General features: G+C 40.8%; 1 protein-coding gene and 1 long non-coding RNA gene across 2 annotated transcripts in view; both read right to left on the bottom strand.

Annotated features, from left to right (window-relative positions):
* Nucleotides 1-433: 433 nt before the first annotated feature.
* Nucleotides 434-1,697, bottom strand: LOC144901008 (uncharacterized). Its single transcript, XR_013629203.1, has 3 exons — nt 1,675-1,697; nt 1,052-1,134; nt 434-968 (listed from the first exon to the last, which is right to left on the bottom strand). It is a non-coding gene; the product is annotated as an uncharacterized LOC144901008 (long non-coding RNA).
* A 15,434-nt stretch (nt 1,698-17,131) lies between these two features.
* Nucleotides 17,132-24,704, bottom strand: part of LOC131131723 (copine-8-like) — a 59,834-nt gene continuing 52,261 nt past the window's right edge. Inside the window, exons 15-20 of the mRNA XM_058076682.2 lie at nt 24,494-24,675; nt 22,510-22,637; nt 22,119-22,221; nt 21,054-21,111; nt 18,799-18,872; nt 17,132-18,470 (exon numbers count right to left, since the gene is read on the bottom strand). Coding sequence (XP_057932665.1) covers nt 18,258-18,470; nt 18,799-18,872; nt 21,054-21,111; nt 22,119-22,221; nt 22,510-22,637; nt 24,494-24,675 — 758 coding nt within the window. The 3' untranslated portion in view covers nt 17,132-18,257. The remainder of the gene's footprint in view (nt 18,471-18,798; nt 18,873-21,053; nt 21,112-22,118; nt 22,222-22,509; nt 22,638-24,493; nt 24,676-24,704) is intronic.

The following is a 24,704-nucleotide window of genomic DNA, read 5'->3' as shown; positions in this document are numbered from 1 at the left end:
GTAATATTCTTGTATTCATGGATAATTTACATTGGCCTTAACATTAGGTACACATACTACACAATCTAATGAGATGCACTAAAAGATACAAACATTTGCAGATGATAATAGATAGAAGATAATAATGCTCCTACAACAAAGTTACGAATAATAACAAACTTATCTTGTCTTGGTTAGAATGTTACTTTCATTTTCACTGGTAAAACAAGTATTGTATCATTACTGTATCAACAGTAGATCAGCATTCACTATCCAACATTTTCATACATTTATATTCTCTGCTTTATAAATAATGTCAGTGACTTTTCTACATATATTATATATACACATGTATAATTAAATTGCATGTATTATATTAAAATAAATACAAATAATTAAAACATTACAGAACTATATGCATATATTTACTATGTATATTGTATTTTTTCCCCAGTTTTATAGTAGAAGGTGGGTCAAACGTAGAAAGTGTATGCAGTCCTGGTTCAGAGGCTTTTTATAAGTGTGTTCATTATTTGTGTTTGTTCGCCATAGCTGGGTTCAAATGGACTTTGAACATGAAAAAAATACAGTTCCTATATTCTCTGTACAGTACGGCATGTATAGTTTGTATGTCGTTTTTTTGTGTTGTATTACTGAAATGAAAGCACGAAACGTTAATATTTCTGCTGTGCAAAGACACAAAAAAAGTCATCAACTTTGACTTGTTGGTGAGTGTCAGTAAGGATGGTCGTGGACGAACTCCATGATGTGCTAGAGGGCCAACCACGTCTCGGTGCGATTGGGACGATCTGATTGGCTGACAGGAGGAAACCATAGCGACCGGTGTCCCTCAGCTTGAAGGCGAAGGAGTACTTGCTACCCAGGTTGTAGGACCAGTTGATGTCTAATCTGTGTTAGTAAACACTTCTTTTTTGCTAAGATAATTTAGTTTTTGGACTACATTGAAGTCCAACAACATGCCCCATCACCTGTTGGAGCACAGCACCTTTTGATGGGAATGGAATGGAACATAAATGAAATGTCAATCATGTCTGGCTTTGTTTTTACTGACCACCAAAGCCTGCATCCCCTTTCCTGCATGTTTGGGTCCACTCACCGGCACAGAGAAGTCGGGTTCTTGGATTACATTCTGTCCTGTTGAGTAGACATCTTCATTTGAGACATTTTAATATGAATTAGTACATTTACTCATCAGTAAATCTGACAAATATGTGGAAGCTGCTCATTCTCAATAATGAGAATTTAAAAACAGTATGTTTTTAAACAACAGAGGCAAAAGCAACCAGAAGAGGGCACCAGTAATTCAGGCATTTTTTTGGGACTTAAATATTTTGAAGAAGAAATATTGCTATATATTAATATATATAATATTAATTTTTAGAGAAAAATCATATTTTTTCAGATTGAAATGCAGTAATCCGTTGCCATTTTCTGCTTTCAATGTGGTTTATTTTCTTTTTCCTTTTTATTTGAAAATGTTGTTTCTCAGTTACATTTGTTTCATTTAAAAAATCATTAAAGCTGTTGACACAAAAGTTACGCATTTTGTTTCCTCACCAAACCAACCGTGACTGAGGTCAGGAGTGAGCCATCCTAAGGTCGTACTGTTACACCCTTATAATTAAAAGCACATAGTGATTTCATGTTTTTGCTGTGATTGAGGACGTGGCCCACCTGAAGGTTGTCAATCAGCGAAGGGAATGCCGTGGGCGTCCAGGTATTCCCTGACAGCACTCAGACTGGAGCGAGGAACTCGGATGTCCACAGGGAGCTCGGTAAAAACCGGATGGAGACAGAAGTCCAGCTGGCGTGCAAAGAGTAGAGTCAAGAACAATTTAAATTCACACTTTTCGTTTATTGTGCTTGTTTTGTGTGTGTGTGTGTGTGTGTGTGTGTGTGTGTGGCTGAACACCTCCTGTTCCGCCTCCAGGGCCTGCAGGAGTTGGGTCTGCTCCTCTGACTGCACATTGACCCGGATGACATGATCTCTGCAGGAGAATCGCTTCTGTCTCTGCACCTTCTTGTTCATATTTTTCTCACATGAAGCACATTGAAAGACGACAATCATCATTTACTGACACAATTCCACAGCACACAAATCTTCTTTAAGCTGAACAGATGGCGATTGAAGGGGGGAAGATCCATTTTATAAAGCACATACTTATTTGCTGTAAAATTCAGTCTGAAAAGACACTTCATTCGGTACCCCTGCACACATCTATACATGCATTTTCTATGCCCTGTATCCTCACTAGGGTATGCTGGAGCCTATCCCAGTTGTCAGGCAGGGTACACCCTGGACTGGTTGCCAGCCAATAACAGGGCACATATAGACAAACAACCATTCACACTCACATTCATACCTATGGACAATTTGGAGTCACCAATTAACCTAGCATGTTTTTGGAATGTGGGAGGAAACATACAAAACATACAAACTCCACACAGAGACAAGCAGAGAATCAAACCCAGGTCTTCCCGATCTCCTGACTGTGTGGCCTACATGCTAACCACTCATCCACCGCACATCAATACAATCTAATATAATGGGCCAGAGAAAACATGAGAAAAATATGATCTCTTTCTTTATTAATGCATGAAACAATTAGAAAATGCCTGGTTGTTCTCTAGTTATCTTTTTTGAAGATTTCATTGAAGGCAATTGTTCCTACATATTCCCCTTGACTGTTAATACTGTTTAACCTCTGGGTTGCATTTCTGGCTCTTTGGAAATCCTTTTATGAGTCACAAATTCTGATTGTGATTACATGAATATTAATATTAATCAAAATTAGCAGGGATATAGTTCATAATCACAGTAAAGACATTGTGCACAGGATCTTAAAGGTCACGTACAATAAACACAAATATGTACAAAAATCCCATACCCGCTGAAGACACGCTCAGCTTTGGCCGCAACCTCCAGCGTCAGCAGCACCCAAAGGCATCTCATCTTGGCGCCCTCCTCAGTGAGTCAATGAGGAGTCCGCACCTAAATATGAGCCGGGGACACAGGTGGAACATTCCAACCTCACATGGATAGAACTGATGATGACTACTAGGTCTTAAAAAACATATTGGAAAAATCTGTGATAGCAGTCATACAGTGTCAAACAAATGTATTATTCATATGTTGTCATTACTGTATATATCAATTGTATCTATATTTTTTCCCCGTCAGTTTTCTTTAGTGTCATTTGCTTCGCTTTGCTCCTGTTTCATCCGTCCCTTCCCGTCTTGGCTGAGGAGCATCATGTCTCGCTGTCCTCTTTATCTATGTGTCACACTCTTCTATCTTCTGCCCTGCATGTCTCACTCATTCTTACATGTCTCTCGCTTTGCTCCTCTTTTCATCTGTTGTTGGATTTGGAGTTGCACAGATTTGGCTGAATAGCATCAAGTGGCATGGCCTGCCTTGTAAAATTGAAAGAAAAATTGTGAATTGAGTCACAATTTTGATGACCTTGGACTCGACTTGACAATACTATCAAATACTTGCATCTCCAAATTGAATAATTCAGGACTTTAGGCTGATAACTTGAAAATACTTTAGATTTTCAGTGAATCTGTTGAGTAAAATGTGTCCCCATTCAAAGTATTGTACTCACAATCCCACTGACATAACTTCCATAGAGGCTGAGCGTCGACCGAGTGGTTAGCGCCAAGGCCACACAGCTCGGAGACCTGAGTTCGATTCCATGGCGTTTCCATGTTCTCCCCGTGCATGCGTGGGTTTTCTCCTGGTTCTCCGGTTTCCTCCCACATTCAGGAATAAGGGTGGATTACATTTTTTTTCTTCTTCTTCTCAGTGCCAGTAGATGGCAGTGCACTGCTGTTTGATGTGGTAATAGTAGTAATCTCATCATCTTTGACAAAACTGGACTGAGCTTAGCTGTGGAAAAAAACATCATTAAAATGTCCCATAGTATATCCCCCATCATTTTACTTTAAGCGCAAGTTCTTCTTATGTGTTAAATTATTGATCTGATTTTCTGTGATAACTAAAGTTAGCCCGAGTGTGTGGGAAGGGATGACACTTTTAAAATGAGCTCCACCACATTAGCAGTTATCTGCTTTGTGTCTGTGTAGTTCTTGTAGCAAAACTTATAATCCCATCAACTCTTCCCCCTGGGCCTTCCAATATATTGGAATGTTATTGCTCCATAGCAGAAGATTCTGGCATTATTATCTGGCAAGCATGCTGATATGTCTCCCACTAACCTCCCCTCTCTTTCAGAATTAATAAAAACGGTTTTAACATGTCACTTTTGGTGAACAAGCCCATGCGGCGTGCAGCAGGCTACAGGGGCTTTCTCTCTCCTCAAGGTGGAAATAATTTATTGCTTCTCCTGCTGTGTAGATGTAAAAGTTTAATGCCCCTGTGAAAGGGGGCTTTACATGCAAATGTGAGCGTAATGTACTTTCTCCTTTCCTCACCGCTTCTCCTTTTTCTCGCCTCTAAAAGCTATAGGAATGAGGCAGCCTTGGCCACATTGTTCCACACCGCTTCCTCTGCTACACTATAAATAGATCAACTTACATTGGATTTCACGGCCGAGATCCCTCTCAATATTTCAGAGGCCCACCACTAAATTGACCATTAATCATTTATTCCTCACTCGTTCATCTCATTTTGTACATACACTCAAAGGGCTCCGACATATGCAGATGCTTTGTATATTTTGGAATACATGTAAATGGCTAACAACATTGTGGCATAATCTGATGTTTTTTCCCTGGATACGTCATATGTTGGTCACTTTGTTGCTGGGCAAAATTCCTGAAGCATAATCCTGAGAGACAATTTTATTTTTACTTTTTTTTTGTATCATGTATTACAGCCGAATGGTTAGCGCGCCGGTCACACAGTTACTACGGTTCGATTCCCCGCTTGCGTGGGTTTTCTCCGGGTACTCCGGTTTCCTCCCACATTCCAAAAACATGCTAGGTTAATTGGCGACTCCAAATTGTCCATAGGTATGAATGTGAGTGTGAATGGTTGTTTGTCTATATGTGCCCTGTGATTGGCTGGCCACCAGTCCAGGGTGTACCCCGCCTCTCGCACCCGAAGACAGCTGGGATAGGCTCCAGCACGGCCGCAACCCACATGAGGAAAAAGCGGTAGAAAATGAATGAATGTATTACAGTCTAATGGTTAGCGCGCCGGTCGCACAGTTGGGAGACTAGGGTTCGATTCCCCGCTTGCGTGGGTTTTCTCCAGGTACTCCGGTTTCCTCCCACATTCCAAAAACATGCTAGGTTAATTGGTGACTCCAAATTGTCCATAGGTATGAATGTGAGTGTGAATGGTTGTTTGTCTAGATGTGCCCTGTGATTGGCTGGCAACCAGTCCAGGGTGTACCAAACCTCTCGCACCCAAAGACAGCTGGGATAGGCTCCAGCACGCCCACAACCCACGTGAGGAAAAAGCGGTGGAAAATGAATGAATGAATGTATTACAGCCAAATGGTAAGCGCCGGTCACACAGTTGGGAGACTACGGTTCGATTTCCCGCTTGCGTGGGTTTTCTCCAGGGTTCCGGTTTCCTCCCACATTCCAAAAACATGCTAGGTTAATTGGTGACTCCAAATTGTCCATAGGTATGAATGTGAGTGTGAATGGCTGTTTGTCTATATGTCTATTGTTTGTCTATTGTTTGTTTATTGTTTGTCTGTGATTGGCTGGCGACCAGTCCAGGGTGTACCCCGCCTCTCACATCCGAAGACAGCTGGGATAGGCTCCAGCACGCCCGCAACCCACGTGAGCATAAGCGGTAGAAAATGAATGAATGAATATTCCCATGTCTATGTATCTTGTGACTGCATCCCATTTTTCCAAGCCTTGTGTGAGTTATTGAAGTGTTCAGACCGACCTGTACGTGTCTTCCTGAACAGGGGAACCTTGCGGCGACTGCAGAATGTCATTGCACCAAAGTGTATCACTAATACTTTTTTTGTGCTCCCAATTCCCTTGACATCATTAACCAGCTCCTCACCTTTCTCATGATTTTTATTGTAGTTTGTTTCTCCATTCTGTTCCTCTCTCTGTTAATAATAAACCTACAAGAAAAATACATTTCTCACAAGAAGATGAATGAGAAAGAGGTAACATCATCCCTTTCCATCAGAGCGCTCTCATTCACTCTGTTCCAAATATGCCTTCATACATCCACACTAACGTGTATGAAGATTATATAATCTGCTCTGTCACATCTATACGAAAGAGCGGCCTGATGGGAGTGTACGTGTGTGCCACACAACAGATGCAGGAAGTTGACACACCCATTACCAACATTAGTTGTCCAAAAGGCGTACACATCTTGTTTCCACCCCCAGGATGACAAAACACTGTCCTTGGCCTGCAAAGAACCTGCATGAAAACATTCCAAGGTTGTCTGCTGTGTTTGATAGTGATGTAATATTTCATTGTGAAAGTCTACATCAGCCTTCAGATTGGGCTGGTGTTATGTAACAGTCCAAGAAAAGCTCAGGAAGGCCTGAGAGAGGATAAAAATAGAACAGTGGGCACAGCAGGATAGGGCTATATTTAGCAAAGACATCCTCGTGTCTATGAATAGCAGGAGATGTTTATATTGGTCTTAACCGTGTCTTGGACTCGCCAGGACTTCTCCACTCTAAGTCAAACGGACGCTCTTTGAGGCCTGGCTTGCTGCTTCATGAAACTTGTACCCACTATTCCTTATTCCATTAGTCATTGCCATCTATTCCTACAAGCAGCATCTTCTTCTTCACTTGTGATGAGCTTATAAGCAGGAGCCAGGGAAATAAAAGTGGCATATAGAGTCGCTCGGGGAGCAGACCAGCCGCTCATTGGGGCTCAAGTGATATTAACTTCATGCTGAGCTTGTTCAAGTTGACTTTATTGCTTCGGAGACGCTGAGTGCCAAGCAGGCGGTCCCGCAGCCAGAAGAATGTGTGATTCCCTCCGTGGTGCATCTCCAAATGTTACGTTAAAATAATACAGCAATCTGCTCTGCTTTGTGAGAAGTCTGTTTTGTCCTAAAATTGAAAGCTCGAGTTGTAGAAAAGACAAGATTTGAAAACTTTTTGAGTTCAACACTGGACTTGACAGGTTTGGCTTAAGAACATGGTTGTCTAGGTCTAAACACGGGGTCTCAAACCTGCGGCCCTAGACGCTAGTTTGAGGCCCCCACCTTGATACCAAAAGTTTAATGTTGAAATGACAGCTTAAAGCTGTGTGCACACCGGACACAATTAACATGATTTTGCCCCGCCCATACTGTTACCCTACCCTGTTACCCCGCCCTGTTTTGCTTTGGATTAGCAATGAAGCTAAAGGCTTATGACACTGGGTACAAATAAATGCAGGAAATGATTTGGAATAAAAGGGAAAATACACGTCAAGATAAAGCATCTCATCAAACATGTTGTTAAAGTTACCACGCTGCTCCCAGATGGAACTGAGTACGATGCTAACTTGCTAATTGGGTCAAATTATTAAGTTTCATTAATGTTCATGTTAAAGGTTAAATAACTGTTAATACTGTACATATGAATCTGAAAAAAAATAATTTCTCTACCAACTGTATGTGGTTTCTTACGTTTTTCTTTTTTGCTGTTTTATTATTATTTTACTTATTACTGATTGATTGATTTATTGTCTTTATTCTTAATTTGTTAATTTATTTTTAATTTAAAGTTAATTTATTATTTTTTTATCTTATTTTGTGTATAGAAAAATAGATATTTGAGATAGATATTTGAGAACAGTGGAATGTTTTATCAGATATTTTGGTGTGGAAAACCGGAACCAAAGTACTGAAAAAGTGTAGGGTATAGCAGAAGCATTTTTATTGATTTTTTTTCCAGTTTTTAATAAATGCGTTTTGGGTTTTTTTTTTTGAAAACCTGATGCGGCCCAGCTTCACCCAGAACCTAGCTCCGGTGGCCCCCAGGTAAATTGAGTTTGAGACCCCTGGTCTAAACAGTCCTATGAAATGGGCAGTGATAACTAAGTAGCGTAGTGGTCCCACTAATGAGACGTCTTTTTCTCAATATACCTTGCAAGACTAAAAGAAAAAATCTAACTGTATTTTATCTGTATTTTAATTGTATCTGTGTGTTCTGTGTACAGTGTAACCCTTACTGTACAGTATATATGTGTGTGTGTGTGTGTGAGGCTGAAGGTGCCAATTATAGCTTCTGTATTTAGCTTCTCCAAGTAGGAGGGGGCTATAATAGTCATAATAATAACAGAGTTAAAAGTTATATGCTGATAAAACACACAGCAAGGAGAGCAAGCGACGCTCATTAAATGTCGGACATGAGAAAGAGAGTAAAGAAAAGAAAGAAAATAAGAAGAAACTGTGCTGTAATTAGCTTCACTGTCACTTGCTAGAAAGCAGCCCACGCACTGGCGCCACATAACATGATAGCATGCAGCCATTGTTCGCTTTCTTTTCTTGAAAAAATAAATCAATAAAAATAAAACACCAGCAGTATAAAAAGCTTTTGGACTATATGGCGACAAGACCTCTGAAAGGACCTTTTTTTTAAACAATATTTACAATATTCTATGAGCCGAAACACACTCGCATTTTATATTTGCGACTGGAGCTCACAGATAAAGCTGCTGTCCAGTCGCCAAGGACGATTAAACAATGAACTAGCTGGAGTAAAGCTGGGCATGAAAAGGCTTATTGCAGAGCAGTGTTACAAGGCTTTGACATACTATATGCAAATACAGCAGATTCACGGCTGACAATGTCGTAAAGCAAATTTCATCATCGTTCTTTTATGTTTTACAGTTGAAAATGTGTTTAACGTGTGAGATTATAGGGTTAAAACAATACAATAATACTCTTAAACAACAAACTAGGAGGCATAACATAAAAACTAGCACAAATAAGTGTTTTGATAAGTGTAATGTTTATTGAAATATTCATACAGAAATAGTCATTTTAAACCAGTTTATGGTGGCTTCCATACAAGAAGAGTCAACGCTGTGCTGCTTTGTGAAACCCAAACATACGGTAAATTCACTCGTTGGTGTTTTTTTACACAAGCGTCATGCAAATGCCATCAACAACCAACATAAAGGCTGAGGGAACGCAAAGGCTCGTTTCATGAAAGCTTTAGGAAGACCGATGGTTTCTTTCTGCAGCAGGAAACTGACCAGTTGGACTAAACACGTCCAACTTCAGTCCATACAAGCCTTGTTTCAACCAAGCGGTACGGTTCAGATCAGATATTTACTCATTTTAAAAATGTGCCACTTTCCAACTTTTGGCACTTTAAAGCACCATGAAAAGATCCAAGAAGTAGGAATTATAATTCAAAGTTTTTGTTTCCTGTTGCCAGGTAATAGCATACCAAACTGTACTGCTTGTGGAAACACGGCTACAAGAACTGGAATGAGTCTGACAGAGAAGAGTGACCTCATGGCGAATAAAAGAAAGAAGGAAACAAAACTTTCATTTTTAGGAGAAGTCCTAATGTGAGATTTTTAAGGCAAAGCAGTCCAAAGAAAAATACTGTCACAGGTGTTATAAAATAGTCTCGACATGCAAACTCAATGCATGCTTGGATGACAGACGGTACTCAACACGAGCATTCCATTGAGTCACTTTGTTCAGCATGTTACACGTGTCGCATGACATGAATGAAGCCATGAAGTTATTATCTCCTTCAACGCTCTGCTTTGTTGCTCCTACGGCACCCCAGAGGATCACTGACTTCACACATTGTCATGTGACCAAACACCTCCCCTCGCTATTCAATCGCTTTTCTTCCCGTGGGTGTGCTGGAACACTCCAAAAAAACGCTAACAAAAGAGTAAAGAGCCATACATGGAGTGACTAATGCATACGTCCACAGTGTCACCTAGAAATCCATTTTATGAACGTAGATGAGTGGTTAGCGCCCAGACCTCACAGCTAGGAGACACAAGTTCAATTCCACCCTCCATCTCTGTGTGGAGTTCCGTGCATGCGTGGGTTTTCTCCGGGTACTCCCACATTCCAAAAACATGCTAGGTTAATTGGTGACTCCAAATTGTCCATAGGTATGAATGTGAGTGTGAATGGTTGTTTGTCTATATGTGCCCTGTGATTGGCTGGCAACCATGCAGTCCAGGGTGTGCCCCGCCTCTCACCCAAAAACAGCTGGGATAGGAATTTGTGAAATGTAACTGTGGAGGAGCGATTGTATTCATTAAATGACTGGTATTTATTTTGGGCGGCGCGACGGTCGAGTGGTTAGCGTGCAGACCTCACAGCTAGAAGACCAGGGTTCAATTCCACCATCGGCCATCTCTGTGTGGAGTTTGCATGTTCTCCCGTGCATGCGTGGGTTTTCTCCGGGTACTCCGGTTTCCTCCCACATTCCAAAAACATGCTAGGTTAATTGGCGACTCCAAATTGTCCATAGGTATGAATGTGAGTGTGAATGGTTGTTTGTCTATATGTGCCTTGTAATTGGATGGTGACCAGTCCAGGGTGTACCCCGCCTCTCGCCCGAAGACAGCTGGGATAGGCTCCAGCACCCCCCCCCCCGCGACCCTTGTGAGGAAAAGCGGTAGAAAATGAAAGAATGAATGGTATTTATTTTGACATTGTGGACTAATTTGTCGTCCTTCTACTTCTCCTTCTATTATGAGATGTTTCATTCATGAAAGGGACAGTTTTGATTTTTTGGACATTTATTTGAAGTTGTATGGAATCCCCATCCGCAGTGTTGTGTATCCACAGTGACTTTACCCCCATTTCGTCCGGTGAGCCGAGTTTTGGTTGTTTTTTCGGCGTTAAAAAAGTAGCTCTGGCTAGTTGGTGGGGTCACTTAAGTCAGTGGAATACACGTACCCCCAAGGTTACATCATGTATTGCCAATGCGGGTACGTGAATAAAAATGAAAAACAATCAGCGCCTCAAAATTACCAGTGTACCTGAATGCTTCAATGAAGCAGCAAAAAGGGAACAGGAACAAGTTGTTCCTTGCTCTCTGTGCATCATACCAACAAATAAGTAAGTCTGAATGATTTTCATTTATATTGGTGCAGCGGTGAAAACCTGTCACTGTGAGTGGAGATTCACCCGACAACGAGGCTTTATTGTTGGTTGGTTGTATTTTTGTATTTCAGATACTATTAATCAGGAGGTAGTAGTTATTTTAGAGTTGGGACGTCAAGGAAAGATAATGGACACTTCATACTCAACAAGCAGGATCTAAACTAGCAAACTGTTGTCAGTGCTGCACTTGTCAATCACAGCAAAAACACCCAAAGTAGGTGATATTTACAAAACCATGATAAATATGATATTTAAGTAAAGCGTTTCGCTTCTCGAAACAACATGCAAAACTGTTTTCTACAAAACAGTCAGACCTCACCATTGATCTGCGTTCTTTTTTCCCCCTTCTTATCACTACGTGCTGCCATCTGTGTATGTGTCCAACAGTGTTTACATGCACTGATGACGTCTGCTGCGATGCGAGAGAGTTAAAGTGAGGGCTAGAGTGCTAAAAATAGTGTGGACTTGTAATTATCTGGGCTGCAACAACAAATATGTGTCTGCGTTGCCCTATATTTGCATTGGTTTCCTGTCACGGACATTGCTGTGAGAAAACTTTAGCTATTGGCTACAGAGTGGGAGTACAAAGTAGCCAAGGATGAAACAGCTTTGTGTATGTAGTGCACACTTCAGCGAGCACAATTATGTTCCTACACGGCCAAGACAGAGGGATAAACATGTTTTGGAAAGCACTGCTGCCTTCAGTCACAATATACTGTATAGTATGTTAGTCAAAATAATAATAATAATAAATCAGTCAAAATCAGACATGTTTACTTTCACTATCCCAGCAGTAAACACTGAAACAGGTGGTGTAATGTGCGTAACAGTTAACAGCTGGTGGTGGTGCGCAGTGATACAAACGCAGAGGGATTGTGAGGTCTGACCTTTTCTTGAAATCAGATGTGTTACTCTTTTGAACGCATATCGCTTTACTTAGGGGATCACACGAACTAGCCAGAACTACACCAAAAAACGACCAGAACTCACTTCATATCAAAAATGACACCTCGTTATTGTGACATTGTGGGCTAATTTGGAGTCTTTCTATCGTAAGGGCTGCAATGAATGATTATTTTCTGAATCGATTAATTGTAGCTATTCTATTGCTTTCTATTACAGAGGTTTTGGGAAATACAACTGTGGAGGAGCGACTGCATTCATGAAAAGACTATGGACTAATTTGGAGTCTTTCTATTGCTTTCCTATTGTGAAATGTAACTGTGGAGGACCAATTGCAATACAGTTGGCTATCGTGTACATCAGGGGTCTCAAACACGCTGTATGGTATCATGTACCCAGAAAAATGTGGATTAATGTTCATGTTAAAGGTTAAATAACTGTTAATAGTTATCCTCCCTATCTGTGTGGAAGTGGTAAGTTTTTGCCTTTTTTAAGTTTAAAGGAAATAACTTGGAGGCTACCGTTTAGGTCGCTAGATCTCTAGTTTGCGAGTTAGCATGTGTCTCAAGACCCTGCAGTATAAATGTAGAGTATAAATGTGACTATACTTGTGTTTTGTCATGTCTACGGGGCTCTAATAATGCTTTGTTAATTTTAATCTGAAAAAAATAATTTGTCTACCCACCAACTATATGTATTTTACTGCATTTTGTTGCCCTGTACAAGTGACATGAGCAATAACAATAAAGTTGAATCTAATCTAATCTAATCTAATGTGGTTTCTTAAGTTTTTACTATTTGCTGTTTTATTATTATGATTATATTTATTTATTACTGATTGATTTTCTTTATTCTTGATTTGTTTATTTTTCATCTTATTTTGTGCAGAAAAATAAAAATTAAGATATTTGAGAACAGTGGAATGTTTTATCAGCGCTTTTATTGTAGAAAATTGGAACCAAAGCACTGAAAAAGTTTGTATATTTTACTGTTTTTAATAAATGCGTTTTTTTTTTTGTGGCCCAGTCTCACCCAGACCCTAGCTCCAGTGGCCCCCCAAGTTTGAGACCCCTGGTGTACATATAACATAGCTAACTTAGCATATTTACATGGGTTGGTTTTACCCAGTTTACAAAACCAAAAATAAAAAATATCAAAGTGGCCCCTGCAGTGTGTGATTTTTCAAGGTCGAAGGTGGAAAAAGTTTGTGCCCCCAGTAAGTGTTAGCAGCAAAGCCTCGCCAGGCTTCTTTCAATTTTTTTGCCCAAGATTCAGCACATTTAGTTTGCATGTGAGGCTAATGACGCGGCCTAGAAACGTAACCTATGGTTTGTTGTGTGTCCAAGAAGCACATCATTAGCTTCCTCCTCTGTCATGTCTATCTATAAATAATTCCTGATCATCTAAGCTCGGCTGAAAGCATTTGAAAGATGCCAAACTCTTATTTCGTTGTGACACATACGCGGTAGCTATAACGAGGTCATACGAGACAGAGCGATGCGATTTAAAGTGCTGATGGCCCAAATGAAGCGAGTGACATGAAAGCAGTGTTTCTGTGAGAAGAAGCCTCGGTGGTTGTTATGCAAGCGCCATGCATGTTTCATACGAGAGTACATGTGCAGGATGCACAGCATATAGCAGAAAGAGGATAGCGGGGGCGACATTGAAGTTGTTGTCATGAATAAATGAAATGCTTCGTCTTTTGAGAGACCCTGGAAAAAATGTTCCCTGTCAAACACAAAGTACTATCAACATGACTGCATACAACAGTATATACTGATCTGCTTTATACACTCACTGGACATGATTATGTACACCTTTAACGAGATCCAATCCAAAAATTCAGCCTTCACAAATACAGGTTTTCGAATTTTTTGTCATTTACGTATATGACGGGGAAGAAAAATATGAATATTAAAATAATCCGTCAACAAAACATGTACTGTCTCAAATCTCTTATTTATTTATTCATTCATTTTCTACCGCTTATCATGAGGATAAGCGGGAGAAAATGAATGTGGGAGGAAAACCGGAGTACCCGGAGAAACCCGGGGGGAACATGCAAACTCCACACAGAGATGCCTGAGGGTGGAATCGAACTCGAGTCTCCTAGCTGTGTGGCCTGCGTGTTAACCACTCGGTCGCCGTGCAGCCGTTTAATCAATTAATCATCAATTAATCAGTTAAGTGTTGCAACTCAGAAACACACAACTCTCACTATAAAATCAACATAATTACTTTTGAAAAAGCTAAATTTGTGCATCGGATCTCATTCAATGGTGTACCTAATGAAGTGTCCTGTGTATTTTTTTTAATTTATTTTTTGTGTTAAAGTCTCGCTCTGCCTGCTGCTTGATATCAGTCAGGTGCTACATTTGTGCAGTCCAGTTACTCACGTGGGTGTGAATAATAATAAAAATAAAAATACAAGTATAAAAGTCTGTCAGACCACCCTGTAGGACCTTCTTCATTCATTCCTTGGCCGTCAAAGAGACGCTACACTATAACAAAGTTGCTACTGAGTGTAAGTGATGACGATTAGCACGCACATGAACACAGTCACAAGTCATTGAGTTATAAAAAATACAGGCCTGTCGTTCATTATTTAAATATGAATAACTCAACATATGAACATGAATAAGGCCTGTTAGTCATCATTTAAATATGATTACAGGCCTCCGTACAAAGTAGAAGAGTTAGATCAGCCAGAAAGAAGCAGCATTACACGTAATAAATGAGATAATATATCATATGAGTCGATACACAAAAAGAAGGCCAAGATTTGTACAGTGTATAAATATATAAGAAAACATTTTACAGGCATGTGTAGGATCTGTACAAGGAATTTGAGGCGTGACGCTAGAAAACGTTGTAAACCGTCTCTCACGTCATGATGACTGCTCGGGGCCAAAAAGGTTACAATGTACACTTTGTATGCACAAGTGCGTCTTTGTGCTTCTGTTGAATTAAAAAAAACAAAAAAACACAACAAAACAAGACTGACTTGGAAGGAGGGAGGGTGCACAAATAACCACCAAACCTTGCTTGGGACTGAAAAGTGGCCCTGAAAAGTTGCCAGCTCTGACCCTTAATTACATGGAGTCGTTCACAATTATCACTAATTTCTATTCAATTTAGTGCAACTTTTACCAAGGATCACAAAAAAACTTGATTGACATGAAAAAAAAAACTTGACATGAAAAAATTTGAATGCCTTAAAGTGGACCTATTATGAGTGGACCTAATCCTTATTTGGAGTAATTTATTAGTACCATAAATGTAATTGTATTGTATATTAGTCCAAAATCATTGAAACAGTGACAAATATGTCATGTTAGGCATTCTATAGCAATTTGACGGCAAAAAGCCAACAGCTACTGAGCTTGTTTTACATGAATTTATTAAATATTAATATAGTAAAAACAGATGAATTGTAATATTTGACATATTTGAATGCATTAATAAGCTTTTGAAAATGAGCTAGTATACCTGACACATGACCAATGTGGGGGACCCATATCCTGGGATAATCACATGACAACCACTCCAAAATGTTTACTAAGGGACTTCACTAGCTCAGGTCAAGCATAAAACTGCATAGGGAGCATTTAACTACTTCTACAACTGCATTTAAGAATTACAACTACAGCCAAAAACATAGTGATGCTCTGATCGATCGACCATCGATTAGCATAGGCACAGGACAATAAATGCCTTTCAAAACCGATCAAAATGGACACACTTTGCCCCGTACATTGAGTGTTTTACACTAGTCTGTAAAACCTCAATGGCTTCAGTTAGGCTACATCAATTGACCATTCCATTATCAAACCTATTGTTGTTCAACTGTTCTTGCATCTTTGTTTACACGTTTTGCCTAGCTGTCCCTGGTGGCAGCTAGCTAGCTCGCTAGCTATAGTTACCTGCATATCTTCTGGTCTTCCGACTCCAAATGTGACTTTTTACCACAGTGGTACAAACAAACAAGCAATGCGGTTGGTCCGGAGGTCATTTTTGTCCGTCACGCTGCAGAGGAGCAGTCATCACATCGATGCCAGATAAATTTGTTTAAACATGAGACCTGTAATATTTATCATGGTCATTTTTTCATGTAAAATGAGGGATCAAAGGCAGTATCGGCCACAAATATCGGCCCAAGCAAAATCGGCTAAGGGTGATGGGAAAAAATCGGTATCGGCATCAGCCCCAAAAAAACCATATCGGTCGATCCCTAGTTACCATTATGCCAGGGGCCCTTGGAATTGTGTAACAGGACCCCTGGCCAATAGTACAAATCCATGTGATCGATATCGGCCAATCTAACTTGATGATCATATTGGAATCGGCAGCATAAAACCCTGATCGGAGCATCCATTAAAAAAAACCTATTAATGGCATGAACAGTAATTAGCTTGTTACATTTTCTTTCCAAAAACAATTATAAACTATCAGTGAGTCATTTCAGCATCATCAATATTTAGAATTATAATTGATCAATTATGGTGATTATAACCTGAGTTGTCCGATGCTTGCAAAGATTGCAAGATTGGCGACTCCAAAGAGCTAGCTGCTAACCTTTCAGCGCCACCTTTCAGTATTCTGTACCCCATATAGTGAATGCTGTGTTTCCAAGGGCTGAAAATGGCTAACTGCTACTAAACTCTAGCAGCCATTAGTGGCTTTACTTCCTTGTTTAAAAAGCGATGTTGCTAACAAATAAATGTTTGGTTACCTGATCAGTTCTGGTTTATGCTTCTGCGTAGTCACCATGGCGACAATTTCTGATTGTTCTTTTTTGGGTGTTATTGGAGCTGGAACTAATCAATGTCACTTTTATTGGAAATGTTGATCCATAATCGGGGAGAAGAATGGCTGAGCACCCACTGAAGGAGTTGTATACACACAGGAAGTCATGTATTAAAAGCTGACCCATGTGGTTATATATATATATTTTTTTCAAGGTGCATAAAAGGTTTGCAGGGGGAGGAGCCTCAACGCAGAAACATAAACTAGGATTTAGACTAGGGGTGTCCAAAGTGTGGCCTGGGGGCCATTTGTGAAACACATTTTTATTATTAGTCTACTTTAAAATTCAATTCAACTAGAGAACTAAAAAAAACCTGACATATAGGCTGTTTTTTTTTAAATACACAGTCATGGAAAAAATTATTAGCGAACTTATTTCTTCAGTTTCTTGTTTGTTTTCATGCCTGGTGCCAGAGTTCATTTTTTGGAAGTACAATGTTATAGTTATTCATGTAAGAATATAAGTGATTTTAGAAAAATTAAGATAACCATGGAAGTTAAAAGATATCATCTCTTGTATTAAACTCTTAAGAGGTATTTATGTTATCATCATTATCATCATCAATAAATGGACCTTTGGTTGCATCAGGCATTAAGGTGAACAAATAAAGTGAAGAAACAAGGGTGGGCTAATCATTTTTTCCATGCTTGTATATATAAAATATATACTATATGTAACATCTTAGAAACATATATTTCTTTTGGTATGTTAACAAAAAAAATATCTAATAATAATTCCAGTATGCGGCCCGCGGTGGAAAAACTTTGGATACCCCTGGCAGTTTAGCCAAATAAGTCACGTGAATGGGCTAAAGTGTTTGGTCAACACACTGAGAGGTAGGAAGATGAAGGAAATGAAATCAAAAAGACAAACTGGAGTCTAGTTCAATTCCAAGATGGCGCCTGTGAACTGAGCAAAAAGTAAGGCTGGTTGAGTCCCTGCTGCGGCGTCACAGTCCTGAAGAGCCACCTGGAGGCGGGCAGATGCAGCAGCGTGTGTTCGTCACAGAAAGGTGGCGACGGTAGGCAGTGGCGGGATGGATGGTGGAGAGGGACGAAGCCCTGAGTGCGGGACGACGAGTGCATGCTTCTCTTTAACTAGCACATGCTCCATTGACTAAGAGACTATATAGTTAAAACACTCTACGGAAGAAGTCACGCACTCCAATACTGCATCCTCGGCTGATTGCTGGAAATCTTTCCTCCTTTCCAATTTGTAAACATTTATACTTGGAGAGACACAATTCGGTGACAGAAAGCGGGATCCAAAATCAATAATGTTCCTTGCACTTTGGCTGAGCTCACGCCCGCCACCTTCTCTGAACAGCACCCGCTCAAGAGGTCTTCTAAACGTGGAAGCATACACCTTTGTGGCGCTCCAAGTGCGGCAGACCCGTGGGCTGCTAGCTCAAAAGCTTCCAGTGAAGATTTGGAAGAAGAAGAAGAAGACGAAGAAAAAAAGAGGCAAGCGGAGGCCAAAAAAGACGACGCCTTTGAACCTTTAGATCCGGCTTACCCGTCTGGTGAGGAGAGGATGTAGTGCTGGCGGAGGGCACGGGGTGTAAGGAGGCGGAAGAGGTCCAGGCTTGATGCCTCTCGTCCTCATGTAGGATAGGAACTGGTCTGGGATTTCAGCTAGCACTTCTTTGGCCAGACGCGCCATGCTGAGGATGTGATTGCCTCGGCGGTCGATGTAGTCTCGGAAAGGGACAAACTACAACAAAGACAGGAAAAGACAATGTACTGTAGGGAAAAACAAATCTCATTATGTCATTATTATCATTATATCATATCTCAATTCACCCCCATACACAGATATGGAGAGCGATCAATTTGTTCGGTAGCTTTACTGTAACAGAGCGAGAATGTCCATCCATCCATTTTCTATTCAGAGTCTACAGCACACAAAGGAGATCACAATGGTGGGAAAACAAAAAGGAGCAAGAACCGCCGGAGGGTCAAATTCCGTGACCTCTTTCCCCTTTAATCCCTGTGAAGACTTTGTGCTGAGTCGACAGCCGGAGCCTGTGAATGTTTCATACCTGTACGATATCCCTCTCGGCGTAGCGTCCTTGGGAGGAGATCCTCTCCTCGTCTCCGTCCAGCTCGATCATTTCTATAGGAGGAGAGTAACCGCTTAGTGGACGCATCACATGCTGGCATGTGTAGGGTTGGATATCATTATAGGTTATCACATAGTTTGTCTGGTATCAGGCCAGGCGTGCCAGTCTAGGATGCATCGGACATGTTTCGGTGGGAGGGGGCAATGCCTAAAGATGCATGGTTATGACTTCATGTAAAATCCTGGATAATAGCGCTGAAACAGGTAAAGGAAATTAGAGATAATATAGACATCTTTCATTAATAATGAAATAATTCAATTTATTAACCAAAAATCATTAAAATATCGGTCAGTGTTAAGTCTACGTCTCAATTTCTCCTTTCTGTTTTAATACAATACACATACTATAACAAAAATTATCACATACTACAGCATTAATTGGCTCTGTACCCTAGAAACCACCCATGAATGATACGGGAAAAGGCCGAAATGATACTGTGTCAAAGCCCAGGGCAGTGATACTTATAGGTTATCACATGGTCACATGGTCGAGGGTTGATACTAGCACGCGGGGGCATGATACTGGGCCTGATACCAGACAAACCATGTGATGATCTTATTATCACATACTATTTAATCATGAGCTTATTATCACGTACTATTTAATCAAAAGACCATTTTGTTTCCAGAAAATGTTCAGTTTATTACAGTCTTATATCTAAACAATGTAAACACAACAATTGAAAAAATATTTCAACAATAATATTTTATCAACAGTCTTATCTTTTCATTCATTCATTCATTCATTCATTTTCTACCGCTTTTCCTCACGCGGGTTGCGGGGGGTGCTGGAGCCTATCCCAGCTGTCTTCGGGCATGAGGCAGGGTACACCCTGGACTGGTCGCCAGCCAATCACAGGGCACATATAGACAAACAACCATTCACACTCACGTTCATACCTATGGACAATTTGGAGTGGCCAATTAACCTATCATGTTTTTGGAATGTGGGAGGAAACCGGAGTACCCGGAGAAAACCCACGCATGCACGGGGAGAACATGCAAACTCCACACAGAGATGCCCTAGGGTGGAATTGAGCCCTGGTCTCCAAGCTGTGAGGTCAGCGCTAACCACTAGACCGCCTTATCTTTTCAATGTCTGACAATTAAAGTTCCATTAATCAAGTTTGTTTTTTTTGGAGAAGTACTAGGAATATTTACAGTTCCAGTGACATTTCCTGTCACATGTGCGGAGTTTAGAAAGTTAAGCATAGACACGTAATTGTCTAACTCAGACGGGGGAATACTTTCTACCAGTCTTCGTTCATTCTTGCAGTTGATGAGCCATTCAGAAAAAAGCTTGAGGTCGCCCTTGGTTTTCCGACTTGTATTTGCATTTTTAGTTTTTTCGAGTGTCCTCCTCATTAATGGTGATAAAACGTTCCATTTCTAATATTCTGTTTGCTATTTTCCCTATTTGTCTTTCGCCGGGAGTGCAGCAAAACAAACGCTGTGTGTTCACACTCGTGCGTTGTTCTCTGATTGGTTGTTTCACGGCCACAATACCAGAGCAGCGCGCTCTGAGTGGACAGCTACGGGGGCTGATACTGGACATGGTTAAACTCTATATTTTATCAGTATCACTGCCCTGAGCTTTGACACAGTATCATTTCGGCCTTTTCCCGTATCATTCATGGGCGCTTTCTAGGGTACCGGGCCAATTAACACTGTAGTATGTGATAATGATGATTATCATCATCATCATCCAATAGCGGTGCCAAGTTGATATTAAACCTTTAGGCTACTTTACATCCATCCCATCCAGTCCTCTACCTAGCAACAAGTTTAAAATAAATCTATTGAACCATATTACCGTGTCTACTCGCTAGCTACCTGTACATCTTTCACAAGTGAAGCTTCAATGAATCATGATGTGCGTTGTCTTTGAGCGAGAGAGAGTAGCAGTGGAGTTAGTACTCTATTTCAGCCTCTAGTGTGCCACCAATTTGTGCGTTATAAAAGCGACGGCGGGGCCACGTAATGTCAGAAATAAGAGCTCCTCCTCCAGTGTGACAACAGGAAATTTTCTCCTCACTTGTGGCGTGCCGGGGAGGCAACAATTACGGGGAAGAGCGGAGGAGCGAGAGAACAGAAAGAAAGGCTGAACAATGCGGGAGGCCAGACCGAGAATGGACGATTAATGCCCCCCCCACACAAGATTTGCACTCAGCTTACCATCAAATTCGGCTGGTCCGACCCCAACGATGATAATTGACATGGGCAGAGAGGCAGCCTGTGAATGGTGGAGGAGAGAAAGCATCAGAGGCAGGCGATGGGGTGACGGCTTAGTGTTGGGTCGGTTGGGGGGGGGGGGGGGGGGGGGGTGCACTACAGTATTTGCTATCTTAAAGGCTGCAGGCTGTCAGTGAAATACTCCTGCTAATTACAAGCTGAAAGGCAGTAGTCAAAATCAATTTGCTGACTTTTGTACTCCCGTATAAGTTAGTCGACTTTTTGACAGCTTCAAAATGACTCCTATTTACATAGCACTCCCCCCACCCCCCACCCCCACCCCACACTACCCACCACCAATCACCTGCCCTCCGGCTGAGCGGACGCTATGTTAATATTGTTTATTATGTCTTGGAGTGATGAATGTCTCTGTATTCACTCCTTCATAACTTGTCTGCTTATTAGATGGATGTTCAAATTGCCTAAGCTATGAAGGTGGGGGGCCTGGGAGGGGCGGATCGAGAGTCCTCAGGCGGGCGTGTAAATAATTACTCTCGAATGGAAATTTTACAATAACGGTACATCACATGGCAGGGGAGGAGGAACCAGGGAGAGCAAACTCTTAAAGACACAGATGGAAGATAGAGGTGATATTCGAGGTAAGAAATACACACTACAGTATAGTATCCCCCTTTTTGCAGGGGTCACAATCTGAAAAAAACTTAAGCAATTGAGACTCCCATAAAAATGTCTGTTTTTGACACTCTAATAAAGCCTGCATCCAAGTGCCTCCCCCTGATAGGTTCAGGCAAGAACCCTTTTGTTGCTGTTTTTGGGCTCTCCTTTTGTGTGAGTTCATGTTGAACAAGAAAATAAAGTTTGCTTCTGCAGTCGACGCTCCTGTTCTTCAGTGACTCGATGTTTTTGCATGTGTCTTACAATACCGTGTGTCTTAAATACAGTATGTGTTAAGTACAGAAATGAACCCCGTAATTGAGCCAGGTGCGCCTTATGGTGCGCCTTAAAAATACGCTACTGTCTGCTGTTTTAGAAGAAAAGAAAGCATACATTGACGATGGACTCTTTGGTCTGAGCCATGTCCGTGATGACGCCATCTGAGATGATGAGGAGGATGAAGTACTGCGAACCATCCGTCACTGCTGATGCATACCTTGCAACAAAAAAGGGACAAGTCACTTAATGATCTAACATGTATGTGCACTGTTTGCTAGTTATGTTACGACTCTGGGTCCTAAGTTTTGTTTCTTTTTATTTATTTTTTGTTGGGCTGATTACTAAATGGTTTGCAGGTGTGTGTTTTCTTTCTTTTTTATGTTTTAGAGGACCCCGGCTCCCTGGATTGGCAGCAGAACAGGAAACAGGAAACAACAGGAAGTGCACCTCCTGTGTCTCTTTTTCACAGAAAGTCAAAAGTGTGTTGCAGTGGCAATGAACCTACCTGGCTACGTGGTTGATGACAGGGGAGAAGTGAGTGGGTCCGTAGAGACGCACTGACTTGAGACTCTGGTAATAAGCCTCCATCACACCCTCGATGCCACTGCAGTACGGGTTCTGGGGGTTGCCGTTCTGTTCACACAAAAGTCAGGATGAAGGTCAGGAAGTGTACCAAGTTTACCAAGTTTTATGTCAGCATTGATGAATGAAATGACCGTATATGATAATTATGTAATATGTGGAGTTTGCATGTTCTCCCACATTCCAAAAATATGCATGGTTGTTTGTCTATATGTGCCCTGTGATTGGCTGGCGACCAGTCCAGGGTGTACCCCGCCTCTTGCCCGAAGACAGCTGGGATAGGCTCCAGCATAGCCACATCCTAGAGAGGATATGCGGCATAGAAAATGGATGGCTGGAAGGATCAAATGTGTATTTTAATTTAAAGTGTGACAAAGTACAGTCAGACGTTAAAGTTAGATGTTAAGTAGGATCTTAAAAATTGTCGGGTATAGAGATCCGTTTGTCATATTTTTATAATATATATCCATAAAAAATAAACAAATATATATTGTTAGTATACATACTACATTTGATGGTTTTTTTTTGTAATATGTGGATAAGCAGCAAAGTAGCAAAATAAATATAAAAAATTACACAGTAAAAATTTATATCTATAAAAATAAGTAAATATATATTGTTAGTATACATACTACATTTGATGGTTCTTTATTTTGTAATATGTGGATAGACAGTAAAGTAGCAAAATAAATATAAACAATTACACAGTAAAAATGTATATCCATAAAAAAATAAGTAAATATATATTGTTAGTATACATACTACATTGGATGGTTCTTGTGGATAAGCAGTAAAGTAGCAAAATAAATATAAAAAATTACACAGTAAAAATTTCTATCTCTAAAAAAATAAGTAAATATATACTGTTAGTATGCATACTACATTTGATGGTTCTTTTTTGTAATATGTGGATAAGCAGTAAAGTAGCAAAATAAATATAAAAAAATTACACAGTAAAAATGTATATCCATAAAAAAATAAGTAAATATATATTGTAGTATACATACTACATTTGATGGTTGATTTTTTTGTAATATGTGGATAAGCAGTAAAGTAGCAAAATAAATATAACAAATAAAAAAAAAATATATATATATATATATACATTTTACAAACACAATAATACAAACATAAAATACATAAAAAAATCTAACATGTAATTAAAAAAAGTCAACATGTCCCCTAATAGTACCTAATGTACCTAATAGAAAGTCCTGCCAAGACATGCTAAGACATGCAGTGTGTGTTGAAGCTCAAGTGCGCTTGTTTGGAGCCAACTCACCAAAGCGCCACGCTACATTATTTAAGCACTCCATATGTCAGAGGCTTCCTAACGATCCTAGCGAGACCTCTTCTTGTGGCTTTGCAAATGGGGCTCGTATAATCAAGTCAGATGCAGCTGGAGCTTTGCAGCCTCTTTAGAAGCTGACAAAGTTAAAGCCTTAATGAGATGAATGCATATGTGCCATGTCTGCAGGCCTGCCTTCGCTCGGGAGGCTGTTAGCTAGCACTGTAATGGCTGTGCACGCCTCTGGAGGAAACATCTGGAAGGGACGGGAGATGAGCAGACGTGTGAGTGGTCTGGACGCCTGCTGCTGCAGAGTTTTGGATTATGGATGGAGATACGTGGACAGAACAGACAGTGAGTGAAGGGAAGTCTGCCAAGTGGTCTTTCTTATGGGCTTTGTCTTCTTTCTGTGCGACGTTGCTGCATGTTAGCCCATCGGCCACATTGCCATCCTACTGTGGAAATGACCTTTCTGTGTCCGATAGTCAATACTGCACTGTCTCGCGCCACCCCTTTTCGTAACCTACCACCAAAAAATGGTACAGTGCAGTTCTGGTACCATTGCATGACAAACTGTACAACCTAGTGTGGAAGCAAAGACAGTAACAAGTCTCCTCACCAGAGCGAACTCGTGCGAGACGCGTCCGTCCGGGGGAAGCTTGGCACCGAAGCCCAGTGCTGGAAACATCTTATCGCTGTCGTAGTCCTGGATGATCTCCCCAACGGCCCGTAGCGCCATGGCATAGTCATTGAGCTGGTAGGGGCTCATGTAATGCAGTGAGGTGGGCTGTGATGGGTTGCCTGGGACCACAAAGGTGGAGGAAACAACA

The sequence above is a fragment of the Doryrhamphus excisus genome, linkage group LG1 (genome assembly GCF_037039965.1).
Source record: "Doryrhamphus excisus strain RoL-2023G ecotype Guam linkage group LG1, RoL_Dexc_Guam_v1.1, whole genome shotgun sequence".
Lineage (NCBI taxonomy): Eukaryota > Metazoa > Chordata > Actinopteri > Syngnathiformes > Syngnathidae > Doryrhamphus > Doryrhamphus excisus.
This window is presented reverse-complemented; position numbering and strand designations above follow the sequence as displayed.